This window comes from Catharus ustulatus, chromosome 9 (genome assembly GCF_009819885.2).
Source record: "Catharus ustulatus isolate bCatUst1 chromosome 9, bCatUst1.pri.v2, whole genome shotgun sequence".
Lineage (NCBI taxonomy): Eukaryota > Metazoa > Chordata > Aves > Passeriformes > Turdidae > Catharus > Catharus ustulatus.
The window spans coordinates 11340664-11351441 of NC_046229.1; the positions used below are offsets into that span (position 1 = coordinate 11340664).

Consider the following 10778-nt stretch of genomic DNA (forward strand, 5'->3'; position numbering starts at 1 on the left):
AATTTCTAGCACATTTCCTTGTTCTCTTGGCACAGCTGGCCTGGAAGTGGGGTCCATGCTCCCCCAAGATGGGCTTGCAGAGGGAGACAAGGCTTTCCCAACTTTTGCAATCTGCCTGCCTGGCAAGCCTGGCACTGCGGCTCCGTGGAGAGCTTTGTAAGACCAAAAAAGGAGGCCTTTCTTTTTGCCACTCGTGGCGGGTTGTTCGCAGTCCTTTCATCCTGTTAAACAGCGCTTAAAGAAAATAAAAACCAGTTCCGAAAAATAAAACACAGAGACAGATGGGCCATTCAGTGCGTTTTATGATTACATCTCCCATTTCGCCTGCCTCCCCCACACCTCTGTGAGCCTCAGGAGCTGTGTCCCACCAGGAGATGTATGGACCTGGAGGTGAAATACATTAGCTGGGTGCTTCTGCTAATGGGCTCATCAGCAGAGCAATTAGCACTGCTTCAGGGGGGACCTGGAGTTATTGTTCCTGGCCGCTGCACAGAACAAAGGGGAAAGGCTGGAAACCTGAGTCGTGTACGTGGTCTGTCATTAAGAGTCCTGCACCGGGACTGTGGCCAGATTTGACCACCAGGGTCCTGCCTCGCCAGGGCACAGGGAGAACCGAGGGAATGCAGAGTCAGGAAAAGCCAACAGTGAGGAGGAGCCCAGTGCTTCTGGGCCGTGGAACTCTGGCATCACTGTCCTGTCACTGCAACACCATCACCCACCTCCAGCTGTCCTGGACACCAGGGATGTCCAGCGTACCGAGCCTGGGTAATCTGTCACCAAGCAAAGGGGGAAGAGATGTGCCCCTGGATTTAGCCCTGGCAAGAAGGCCCCCTCCAGGCCAGCTCCTCACCCACCTCAGGATGCCAGGGAAGGATGCACCTCACACCCTGTGCCCTGGCTGCCAAATATGACCAAAGGTGGCCCCAGGCCAGAGGTGTGCGTGCCTTTGGACCAGGGCTCAGGGTGTGTGTGTCTCCCAGCCTGGCACCAGCGGAGGAGGACAAGTGCAAACACTGCGGCCAGTGGAGCAGGAGAAGGTTATCTGAGGCCCGGCAGTGGAAAAACTCTCGGTGTGTGACTAAGGCACAACAGCGCCAGGTGTGGGTCCAGGCAGGGCAAGTGAGCAGGGAGTTATCGCTTCCCCGTGGGTTCAGGTGCCTGAAGCCAAATGTTTCCTAAGGGTGCGGTGATAGCCACGGCCCCGTTATCGTGGCACCTGGCCCACCCAAGCAGCACAGACATGGGGACAAGTTGCTGGACCTTCCTTCTGTGGCAGGGATGAAGCACTTCCCACGGCTCCTCTGATGGGAGACTCAAGTCCGGGGAGCATACACCTTGGTCCTGGGGACCCAAGCTCTGACCTTGTGGTGAGGAATGGTCTATGTCAGCCTTTGTCCAAGCACCCCCAAACTATCCTTTCACCCTAGAGCACCCAGGCTGCTTACCACCCATAGCACTCTTGTCCCCTCCCCAGTTCCATGCTGTCCCCATGGACCACAGCACCCTCAAGGTCAAGCCCTAGCTAAGGAACCCTCCAATCTACAACACTCCTTCTCCCTACAGATCAACAATCCCAGATCAGCTGTGGGATCTGCTTGCTGTAGCAAGGGGGATCCCCATGAGCTGAGTCATCCCCAGACAACAGAAACCCACTCAAGCTTCTCATTCACCCCGCTCCAGCTTTGAAGACCACAGGGCTCCTCTTCAACCGGCAGGTGACTGCATGGTGCCAGGCCAGACTGTGGCCACGACTCACACTTCTGCTGGGAGGTGTTTCTCCGTACCTTGCTCCTTCTTTTACCCACTTGCCTTTTCCTTGGATCAGGTCAGCTGCACCCCAAAACCGTGGGGCTTAAGAGTTACAGAGGGTTCAGGGACCTCTGCACAGTTCTCAGGGTCCTTTTAGACAGGAAGTGGGAGGGAAACATGGCCTAGCTCAGGGTTCTCCAGCTGACTGCAGGTGCACATACCACAGGGATTGCACCCCAGCCATGACTCCCTCTGTGCTGCCAAAGGTGTTTTCTTGCTGCCCTCATCACTTTGTAGGGCAGGTTTTGCTGGGGACAGGACTGGCCTCCCTCCTCCAATGGAGAGTGTGTCTTAGCCCAGGCAATTGGAAGAGGGTGTTCTTTATTAACAACAAATTAACCATAATTGTCTTTTCCACTACAGCCACTCATCTCCAGCCATGCGGCGATTCCTAGCCACGATGGTCCCTTTGACTGCCATGCCCCATTGTGTGCCTGAAGGAGTGCCTTGCCCCAGGCACAGGGAGTAAACCCAGAGTAGCTCTGTTTGGAGGAGCCAAAGCACCTTCCCCTGTTCTTGCCTCAGTGTAAGGTAGCGGCAGCAGAGCCGGACCTCACTCCTGCCCTGGCACAGCAATGATGAAAGGCGAGAAAGAACTGGTTTGTGCTCTGATCTCAGAGCTGAACCTCAAAACAGCCGTGAACCGTCACTCCAGCTCCCAGGATGCTTAGGGAGGACAGGACAGCAGAGCCAGCCTTTCCAGTGGGACAGGATGGTTGGAGAAATTCATCGTTCCCCTGGAAATAAAAATAATAATCATAATAAAAACACAAAGCCAGAGATTACTTATACGCACACAAACACGCAGGCACGCACTCTCCCCATCTGGCTTTGCCAGCCTGACTCATCGCTAATTCAAACAGCCCACACCTTTCCCTCTCCCTCCATGTGACGTTTTGAACAAGTCTCCAAGCAAGAGGCAGAAGCCTTGCCCCAGCTATCCCCTGGCATTGTAGCCTTATCCTTAGGTTCTGGTGGTCCCAGGAACAAGACTTCCCCAGTACCTCAGCACAGGCCACATGCATCCCACAGCAGTCACCTCTCAGAAAGTGGGGCAAGCAGAGGGTGGAGACAGCAGTGGAAAGGACAAGTGATTGAGCCTGATGGATCTGTGACATCTATGGATGCAGCCCCATGGTCCTGATCTCAGTCCTACAGGCAAAACATGATGCCCCAAGCTGCTGCCACCCTGCCTGGAATCACCCATGCTTTTGTGCCTGCTCAAGCGCAGACCACAAGGTTGGGCACTGGTCCCAGAACAAAGAGCCCAACACTAAAATACTAGCCACTCCTCAGGGGAACATCAGACCTGCTCTGCCATTCCCATCTGAGCAGGAAAGAGTTGGATCAGCCCAGCTACACCCCACTTCCACTTGCAGGGTAAACAGCCCCAGGGCACCCCCCAGCCTTGGCCACCGCTGGGGGTTGCAGTGGTAAAAACAGGAGGAGGGAGCTGCTGCCACCACCACCCTGGGCCAGGGCATCATACAGCCTGTGTGCTCCCTGCGCTGCCAGCATGGTGTCAGGTCTGGACAAGTTCCTGCTTTCAGAGGGATTCGTGCATCACAGGTAATCAGCTGTGGGAGGGAGGGATGGAGCCAGACCTGCTTGCTGAGCTCAGGACCTGCCAGCATGCTTGTGCTGAGTCACCACCTATTAACGCAGGGAAACCTCAGCACCTGAACCCCACCAAGCTGCCAGGCCATCCCCAGGAGGACAGCAGAGACAGCACCCAGGACCAGGCAGCTGACATCAACCTCCCTCCTGTTGTGACCACAAGGCCAATACTGTAGAGCTCCCACTGTGAGGCACAACAGGACAGGACTGTTCAGGAAGAATTCAGGACCAGCAAGGCTCTCAGTTGAGTTTCGGCTGCCATTCCCCTTGGAGATGACTCACCGCAGGACCAGTCACACCATCCCAGTGCCACAATTGCCCCATCTACAGATTAGGGAAACTGAGGCACAGGGAAGTGGGGTGACTCAAGAGCTGTTGCACAGGAGATGCTACTCAGATGCCGAGGCTTGGGCGTTCCCCATCGATCCTCCGCAGCTAACTTAAGCAGAAATGAACATCGATGTAAATATTTACTGACAAACAAGCTCAGCCTCACCCTCTCCTCTTAGAAGAAACCTTTAAAGTAAACTCTCCTGGCTCTTTCATGTTTACATCTTGTTTATTTATTATACAGCAGATCACAATATTTCAACAGTTTGCATATAAAGAAAAGTAACATTTCAGAGTGCAAGAGACCTAACGTGCCCAAGCAGAGAAATGTTAATTAACAATATACACAGACGGGAACAGTGCACTTCCCAAAGCTGAGACTCATCTGTGTTCCCAGCTGGAAGAAAATATATTAAAAAACCAGAAACATTATATATTACTGCTTTGTTTAATTTACAACTTGCTTTGCAGAAGCTGCACATAAAAAGACTCATTTTCTTTTGAGCTTTCTCTCGTGTCCCCCCCTCTACAAAAGTTTCAAGTATAGCATAGCTGGACTCACTGTCCTTTAACATACTAAATTTAAAAAAGCAGCATGGGGAAAGCAGCTGCAGCAGTACCTGGTGTCATCCTGAGGGGAAGAACAAGACAAAATAAAGCAGACAAGAGCCAGGAGAGGCATTTTAGGCTCTTGAGTGGAAAACTGGGAATGGCCAGGGCTGGACTGCCCAGTGAGGTCCCAGGCTGGTGACAGGAGCATCCCTGCCCTCTGTGCAAGGTGATGCTGTGCTGCCAACACCTGCAAACCTTTATAGCCAAAAGCCAATCAAATCCCACCCTCCCCCCACCCACTCTGGGCTTTGGGTCAGGAGGTTTGTTCTGATGATCACAACCGAGACAACCAGCAACCCATTTCCCAGCACCACAACAAAAACGTGCCCAACTGGCATGGCTCTCCAGCCAAAATGCAGGCAGAGCCAGCCACCACAGCCCCAAGAGCCAGGGGGGTGCCAGAATCTGGGTGAAGAAAGGTTAAGCTGATGCCAAAACAAGCCAGGAGTTTTGGGGACAGAGCCCTTATGCACCAGCTCCCCCACTCACCAGGTATCTGGCTGGGTGAAACCCTCCAGGCATGGAGAGCTGAGTGGTGATGCCTGGGCAGGTGTTTCTTCCAGTTTTACTCCCCACATATATCCCCAAAACAGCCCTTCCCCACCACTTGGCTGGGCCAGCTCTCACAGGGACAAGAGGAGAAAACTAGTTAACTACAAGCGGAGAGGGCTGGGTGGCCAGGCTGCTCCCCATTGCTATCCCTGGCCCGACGCTATTTACACTGTGAGCTGGCTCTGGGGACATCGAATCCGGCCGCAGCCACTGCTCACATGTGCCGCTTCATGTGGAGGGCGAGGTGGTCTGAGCGGGAGAAAGCTCGCTCGCAGAGGTGGCACTGGAACGGCCGGTGCCCTGTGTGCTTGCGGTAGTGGCGGGTCAGCTCATCGGAGCGGGCAAATTTCCAGCCACATCCTTCCCAGGTGCAGTGGTAGGGCTTCTCGCCTGTAGAGGAGAGGGGGTGTCAGTGAGCTCGTAGGTTCTCACCTTCCCTATGCCCTCAGCTCTCAGCTCTCTGCTACCCAGCACCTCCTTTTCAAGGGGGTTCCCTGGTCCCCACCCTTCAGAGATGGGAGCCCCTCTGCCAGCCCAACTTTCTCCTTCTGTCCCCCATTTTTTCTGCCCTTCCCCATGTGCAAAGTCTCTTCTCTGAGCATCCCTCCTGTTTGCCCCTGCTTCACTTCAAAGTGGATGATTCCCAGCTCATCCCTGCTGTGCGGCGGCACCGTGTGCCCCCCCGTCCCAGCTCGGCCAGAGGGTCTCATCTTACAGCCCCCGGTCTGTCTCCCTATTCTGCTTGTTCCCAGCCCAAGTGGAGGGCTTCTCCATGTCCCCCAGTCGCACCACCTCAAGCACTCCCGAGCGCCAAAGCCAGCAACTTGAGGCGCCACAAGAGTGGTCTTTACGTGCCTTGGTCCCCCATGTGTCCCTGCCCAGCCCCACCAGGGTGGCCTGAGCACTTCGGGGGCCATGCCCATTTGCCCCCTGCCCTGCACGCAGAACACCTCCACACAGCCCCATGCTGACTGCGGGCTATCTCTGCGTGCCTTCACACAGCCCCACCACAGGGATCCACCGTGCACTACTCCCTGACATACCGCAGGAGTCTCCTCCACGCGACACGCCCTCCCCGTGTCACCTCTCCCGGCGCCCCTTCACAGCCCCAGCACTACGCTGGCGGGTCCCACCACGTGCCGCGGTACCCCTACCCGGGACCCTGTGCGCGCGTCCCCGCCCCGGCGCGCCTTACCGGTGTGGGTCCGCATGTGCGCCTTGAGGTGGGAGCTCTTGGTGTAGGTCTTGCCGCAGCCCGGGTATTCACAGTTGTGCGTGGCCGTTCGCTTGCGCGCCCACGAGCGGCGGCCGCGCTTGGGCTTGCAGTCCTCGGGGGCAGCCCCGGCCGGGAAGTACTCCAGCACCGGGGAGTTGGGCGGCGTGACCAGCAGCCCAGGCAGCCCCGCCGGGCCCGGCCCCGGCCCCTTCAGGGGCTCCCTGAAAACACTGAAATGTCCATGAAACTGCGGTGGCGGCTGGGGGGCGAAGTGGGGCGCATAGCGGTGCGGGGCCACGGCGTAGTGGGGCGGCAGGTCGGCCAAGAGGTGGGGATCGGCGCCAGGCAGCGGCTCCTCAGGGGGCCCCAAGCGGCCGTGGGGGAAACCCGGGTAGGGCAGCGGCGGCCCCGGCACCGGTCCCGGTCCGGGACCCGGCGCCACGCGTGGCTTGTGCTCGCCACCGCCCGGTCCGAGGTACTCGGCGGCGGACATCCCCAGCATGCAGGCGCGCTCCTCCGGCTGCTCCTTCTTGATGCGGGGCCCGAAGGACTGCGCGGGGTCCAGGGGCAGTGGGCGCGCTAGGGCCGGGTGGAGAGGCGGGTGGTGATGGGGGGGCGGGTGGTGGTGGGGGCCGCCGGGCACCCGCAGCTCCGTGTACTCCCTCCGCTGCAGGTCGTAGTGGCCGGGCAGGTCCGGGGTGAGCAGCTCAGCCACGTAGCTGTGGCCCTGGCCATCGGGGTAAGGCGCCGGGAACTTGCCCGGTGTGGAGTACGAGCCGTCGCTGTCGTAGGTGGTGCCGCAGCTCTCGGGGGTCTCGGGGAGGGGGTAGTTGGGGCCGGTCGGCGCCTGTCCGCCACTGCTGGTGTGCGCCAGGATGAAGTCCAAGTCCACGAACTTGCCCAGGTCATCATCCTCCCGCTTGACGGCAGCAGGGCCATCCTGCTGAAGCATCCTCTGCGGGAGAATGAAGCGTCAGGACCGGCGGGCAGACGGTTACGGTGGCACCCGCCGCCCCAACACCGCGGCCCGCGCCTCCCGCTCGGGGCGGCGGCTCCCCCCAACCCGTCCGACGGGTCGGCACCACTCCGGCTGCGCCGCGCCGCCCCCGGGGCGCCCTCCGACGGCGGGAAGGCGGCCCGCCCCCCACACCCCAGCCCGGCTGAGCTCTGTCTTGCACCCACCTTGCCACCCTCTCCCCCGTGCCAGGCGCTTACGTGGAGCATGTCGGCGGGCCGCTCCTCTAGCGGCATCAAGTTGGCGAAAGTGGAGATAGAAGGCAGGGCGCTCTCGTCCACGGCTGCCGCCATGGCGAGCCGGGCCGAGGCAGCGGGGCCGGGGCGGGCAGGGGGAGCGCGGTGCGCGGAGCCCGGCACCGCTCCGCTCCCCGTGGCAGCAGCGCTGCTCTGCGCCGCCCCGCGCCCCTAAGCTGTTAACAGCATGGCTGCGCCCCCATTGGTCCGGCCCGCATTGATATTCACCGCCGCCGCCTGCCATTGGCCCCGCTGCTGCCCGGGCCCCGCCCCCTCGCGGCGGGGCAGCCCCGGCGGGCGGGGGTCGGCGGTTGCCGCTGCGCGGACCGCGCTCGGAGCCCGCGCGGGACGGGGGAGGTCGGCCGAGCGGCGGGGTGTCCATGCCCTGCTTTGCCCTGCTCTGCGAGTGTCCCACCGGGGAGGAGAGACGAGGGTGCTGTTGTGGATCGCGGAGGCCAGAATTCCGCGACGTGAACGGAGTAGCTGCGCCCTTAAGGCTTGCCCGCACTAGGAGCGGGGCACACAGGAGCCCCAGCAGCCTGTCCCGAGTGGGGCAGGGGCAATGGCTGTGTCACAAGCACCCGTGTGTGGAGGCAGAAAGTGCCAGAGAAGCCTGGCGCCGGGGTACAGGTAAAATCATTCCAGCCGGTGTGCCGGGCAGTACACTCGCCACGGGGACCACCGAAGGTGGAGTCCCAAAAAGGGGTGCTTGTGCCACCATAGGAGCTGAACCAGAAGCCAAGCCCCGGTGCCCCCACGCCCCCACACCATTTGTTTCGTGTAAGCGCACCCGAGAAGCCGCGTCCTCCCGCGCCGCTGCTGTCGGTGAGGCAATCAGCAGCACAGAGCGTACCCGCTCGCATCTGGCTGCGTGCAGGGTGCGTGTGCGAGCTGAGATAACTGCTCGTCGACCCTGTCGAGAACTGGCACCCTGCCGGCATCGTCTCATCTCGCCCCACAGCCCCCAGAACTCGTTTGCCTGCTCTCCCTAGGGACCAGTGCTGTGGCTGAGTCTCTGACCGCCCTGGCACTGGGGGGTATGGGCTGGCTGTCCCACCCTGCCCACCTGAGCAGCCCCTGTCATAGTGCTGTCCTCCTGAGGGCTTTGCATGGCACGGCACACAAGGACGGCAGCTTTTCCCACCTTACAGGAGACACTCAAGCCACCCACCCTATTCTGGTGTGTTGGATGACGGCACAGAGACCCATGGCACTGGGCAGGCCTCTCCAGGGGCTCTCTGCCTCCCTGTCCGGCTCAGAGCAAGATCTTCGCCGTTTGGCCCCCATCCAGCCAGTACCAGGAATGGCCCTGCTGCTGTTGCACTCCTCAAGCAATGGCCCTTATCTCTCGAAGCCTGTCTCCCTGCTTTCTGGAGCTGTCCGTCTCCAGATACCTTTCTAAGAACTGAGGCTGCTGCCTGCTCTATTCAGAAGCAAGGAGTCAATTTAAAAAAAAACAAATATAAACACCAAAGGTGAGGTGTGCACACACACCACACGCACATGCCGCTTCTGAATCCAAAGCTACTCTACCAGTTGCTTTCATCACCGTGCTTTAATTATAAGGGTGGAGCATTGCAATAAATTATTTCAGTAATCCAGTGGAACAACAACAATTCAGATCTTCCCCCTTTTACCAAGAATCCCTGCCCTGGTTTCCAGAGCACATGTTGGGCTGCTGCCTAGGCCCCATCTGCTTGTCTGCCAGCAAGGCAGCAAGTTTATTAATGGCACCTATTGGGTCAAAACACATGGGCTCCAAAGTCCTCCCTCAGAAAAAGTCACCTCCAAAGTGGCAAAGAAGCATGTGGGCATTACTTGAAATTACTTTTAGCTTGCCTCCCAGAGTAGTTTATTCAAGTCACCAGTTAATCCCATTACTTGATTCTTGGCCAAATAATAATTAATAGCAAGGCAGTCCTGCCCCAAACTTTTGCAGATAAGTGAAAAAGATGCCATAGGAGACAAACACTAATTCCTCTTGGTTTTCCCCTTTTCCAGGCAGTTTTGGCAGCTGTAACCATGCTCACTTATTTTGAGAGGTGTCGCCAGCAAATCAGCTTAATTTTTACAGCCAATATTTCTTGCAAATGTGGGATATTCCCCAGGAAACTCTTTTTACTGATGCTGTGGTGGGAGGGCCGGCACGGCGGGGAGCGGCAGCATGCCAGGCACCACAGCAACACAAGCACTGGCAGCGCTGACTGTGCAGGGAGCCAGGAGTGCGTCATGGGCAGGGTTTTCCTGCTGTGAGCCATGGGGTGGGCACAGGGGGTCCCTGCCACAGCCTCGTCAGCCCCTCAGCCACAGAAGCCCCCTCTGAGGTGAGTGGGAGGTGAGACAGCGCATGTACAGTCCCCTGTTGACAGAAGCCCATTTACTAAACGTGGGTTATCTCCCACACCACTACAGCAGACTCTAAAGTCACTGGCATCCCAAGTGATCAAACAGCAACAAGGCAAGAGAGCAAACCGAAGGTGGGAAGGGCCACCCACCCAGGTGATGGCTAAAGAGGAAAGGGTTAATGGTTATCCTTGCTTTTGGCACATCTGGCAGCAGAGGAGTGAGGACCGTGGCTTGCCCAGCATGGTGTGCCAGAGGTGGCCCCATCAAACCGAGAGCATTGTCAGCCCTGCCAACACTTCCACAGTGCACCCTCCCCAATGGCACACAGCACGTGTGGGATGGGCAGGGGGACAATCCTCTGTGGCACTGACAGAGGTGGAATTGGTGCCCAGGTTGCTCAGCAGGGCTCCCAGGAGACCCAGAGGGGTCCCCTACCCCACAAAACATTGGGGACTGAAAAACACCTGCACTGTATCCCTTTCTGTGCTGTCACCTGGAGTTGGGAGGCTGGAGTGAACCCAAGGACTCTCCTTCAGAAGCATCTCCAGTGCCCCCTCTCCAACACCACCTACAGCATCACAGCCCAGAGAGCTTCTGCTTCAGTGGGTGGCAAAACCCAAGTCCCAAAAGCTCCTCGGGGGACCCCATGAGAGGTACCAGGGAGATCCACACCAACCTAAACAACTAAACAACTGAGGCACTCCAGGGTTATATCCCTGAGAGCAGAAAATGAATCTGGCTGGGTTTTGCTCTCTGTCTTCCCCTCTGCCTGGTGCTTGCCTGCCTAGAGAAGGGTCCAGGAGTCCCCAGACTTGCCTGTACCCCCAAAGCCCCCTTCCCCTCCTGAAAAGAAAAGAGGAACTGAAAATGAAATTAAAGCATAATTCAATCCGGAGCGGGTCCAGAGTAAAGTCATCTGCTCTTATCGTGTGCTGGCAGGCTCTTCCCGCTCCGCAACAAACACAATGTTATCAGGGCACAGAGGGCAGATTCGTTTTCACCGGCCGAGCAAGCTGCTGTGTCCGCCCTGCCTGCCCTGGGGTCT

General features: G+C 58.3%; 1 protein-coding gene across 2 annotated transcripts; it reads right to left on the reverse strand.

The window, feature by feature from the left end:
- Positions 1-301: 301 nt before the first annotated feature.
- KLF17 (Kruppel like factor 17) lies at positions 302-7486 on the reverse strand. 2 transcript variants are annotated; one of them, XM_033068119.1, is made up of 3 exons: positions 7352-7486; positions 6116-7091; positions 302-5310 (listed from the first exon to the last, which is right to left on the reverse strand). In XM_033068119.1, exons 1-3 carry the CDS (start codon positions 7442-7444, stop codon positions 5135-5137), a joined length of 1245 nt encoding a protein of 414 aa, XP_032924010.1. In that variant the 5' UTR covers positions 7445-7486; the 3' UTR covers positions 302-5134. The 2 variants fall into 2 exon arrangements, with proteins under 2 accessions (XP_032924010.1, XP_032924009.1); XM_033068118.1 differs by having other exon boundaries at positions 7319-7486.
- Positions 7487-10778: the final 3292 nt, after the last annotated feature.

What these genes read in the sequence shown, in the direction of transcription:
- KLF17 (XM_033068118.1), bottom strand. Translation starts at nt 7,444, where the DNA reads ATGGCGGCAGCCGTGGACGAGAGCGCCCTGCCTTCTATCTCCACTTTC. An exon ending in ACGGGGGAGAGGGTGGCAAG is followed by an intron (nt 7,092 to 7,318) that starts GTGGGTGCAAGA and finishes ATTCTCCCGCAG; the next exon opens with AGGATGCTTCAGCAGGATGG. An exon ending in GCACATGCGGACCCACACCG is followed by an intron (nt 5,311 to 6,115) that starts GTAAGGCGCGCC and finishes TCTCCTCTACAG; the next exon opens with GCGAGAAGCCCTACCACTGC.